The sequence below is a fragment of the Acanthamoeba castellanii genome, assembly GCF_000313135.1.
Source record: "Acanthamoeba castellanii str. Neff unplaced genomic scaffold scf7180000084737, whole genome shotgun sequence".
Classification (NCBI taxonomy): domain Eukaryota; phylum Discosea; order Longamoebia; family Acanthamoebidae; genus Acanthamoeba; species Acanthamoeba castellanii.
Genome location: NW_004457430.1, coordinates 39161 through 40332, shown reverse-complemented (window position 1 = coordinate 40332; position 1172 = coordinate 39161). Strand labels below are relative to the sequence as shown.

At 54.7% G+C, this 1172-nt stretch overlaps 1 protein-coding gene across 1 annotated transcript; it reads right to left on the bottom strand.

Annotated features, from left to right (window-relative positions):
* Nucleotides 1–109: 109 nt before the first annotated feature.
* ACA1_167930 (anthranilate synthase component I, putative) lies at nt 110–1138 on the bottom strand (the record flags this gene model as incomplete). The annotated part of the gene is made up of 4 exons (XM_004338508.1): nt 110–280; nt 379–647; nt 715–840; nt 967–1138. Coding segments are annotated over 4 exons (738 nt in total), but the record flags the coding sequence as incomplete, so codon positions are not given.
* Nucleotides 1139–1172: the final 34 nt, after the last annotated feature.

Sequence of the window (1172 nt, the reverse complement as noted above, 5' to 3'; positions counted from 1 at the left end):
GCCATCTTGTGCACGGTCTCCCAGTACTCGAAATCGGGCTCCGAGTCATAGACGATGCCTCCGCCGGCTGTGTGAGGGGAAGGAACACAACAGAACCGCGGATCAGAAAGCTAGGCCTCCCGAAAGAAAGAAGTGTGCGCGAGGCGGTGCGCGCGGCGGGGCAACCTTGGAGATAGGCGGTGTTGTCCTTGATGGTCATCGTCCGAATGGCGATACAGGTGTTGATGTCGCCCGTGAAGGCGAAGTAGCCCACAGCGCCCGCGTACACGTTTCGCCGTTCCTGGTTAAAACCACGCACACAACACGACACACACGCACACGACAGACGCGATGACACGTCAGCACCAAATCATCGATGATTGTCGAAATAAGCCGCACCTTCTCGAGGGTGGCGATCCACTCCATGGCCTTGACCTTGGGCGCGCCGGAGACGGTGCCGGCGGGGAAGATCGAGCGGAAGGCGTCGAAGGGCGAACACTCGTCGCGCAGCTTGCCCGACACGTGCGACACGATGTGCATCACGTGCGAGTACTTCTCGACGATCATCAGCGCGTCCAGATTGGTCGACGTGGGCACGCACACGCGATTGATGTCGTTCCGTCCCAGGTCCACCAACATGATGTGCTCGGCGCGCTCCTTGATATCACCTGCATATCATTTTACAAATGATAAATAAGTTTTAAAATTAATTGTATACTGATATGTGTGTGGTACCGAGCAATTCGGTCATCAGGGCGTCGTCCTCCTCGGGCGTCTTTCCTCGGCGCCGAGTGCCGGCGATGGGGTGGGTAGTGACCTCGCGATTGTAGACCTGCACCAGCATCTCGGGCGACGAACCAACTGCGCAGAACAAATAATTAAAAAAGGATATAAAGCAATAACAAACATACAAATAAATTGATAAATATAAATAAGAATATATTGATTTTATAGATAAATTATGCGATTCATTTGTGTTGTTGGTACCGAGTTGGAAGTCGTCGCAGTCGACGTAGAAGGTGTAGCGCGACGGGTTGAGTTTGCGCAGCTGCTGGTAGACGTTGAACGGGTGCACGCCGATCTTGCGCGCGATGCGCTGCGAGGGCACCACCTGGATGAAGTCGCCGTCGATGATCCGCTCGCGCAGCTTGCGCACCATTCCCTCGTAGCCCTCCTTGCCCACATTCGACACA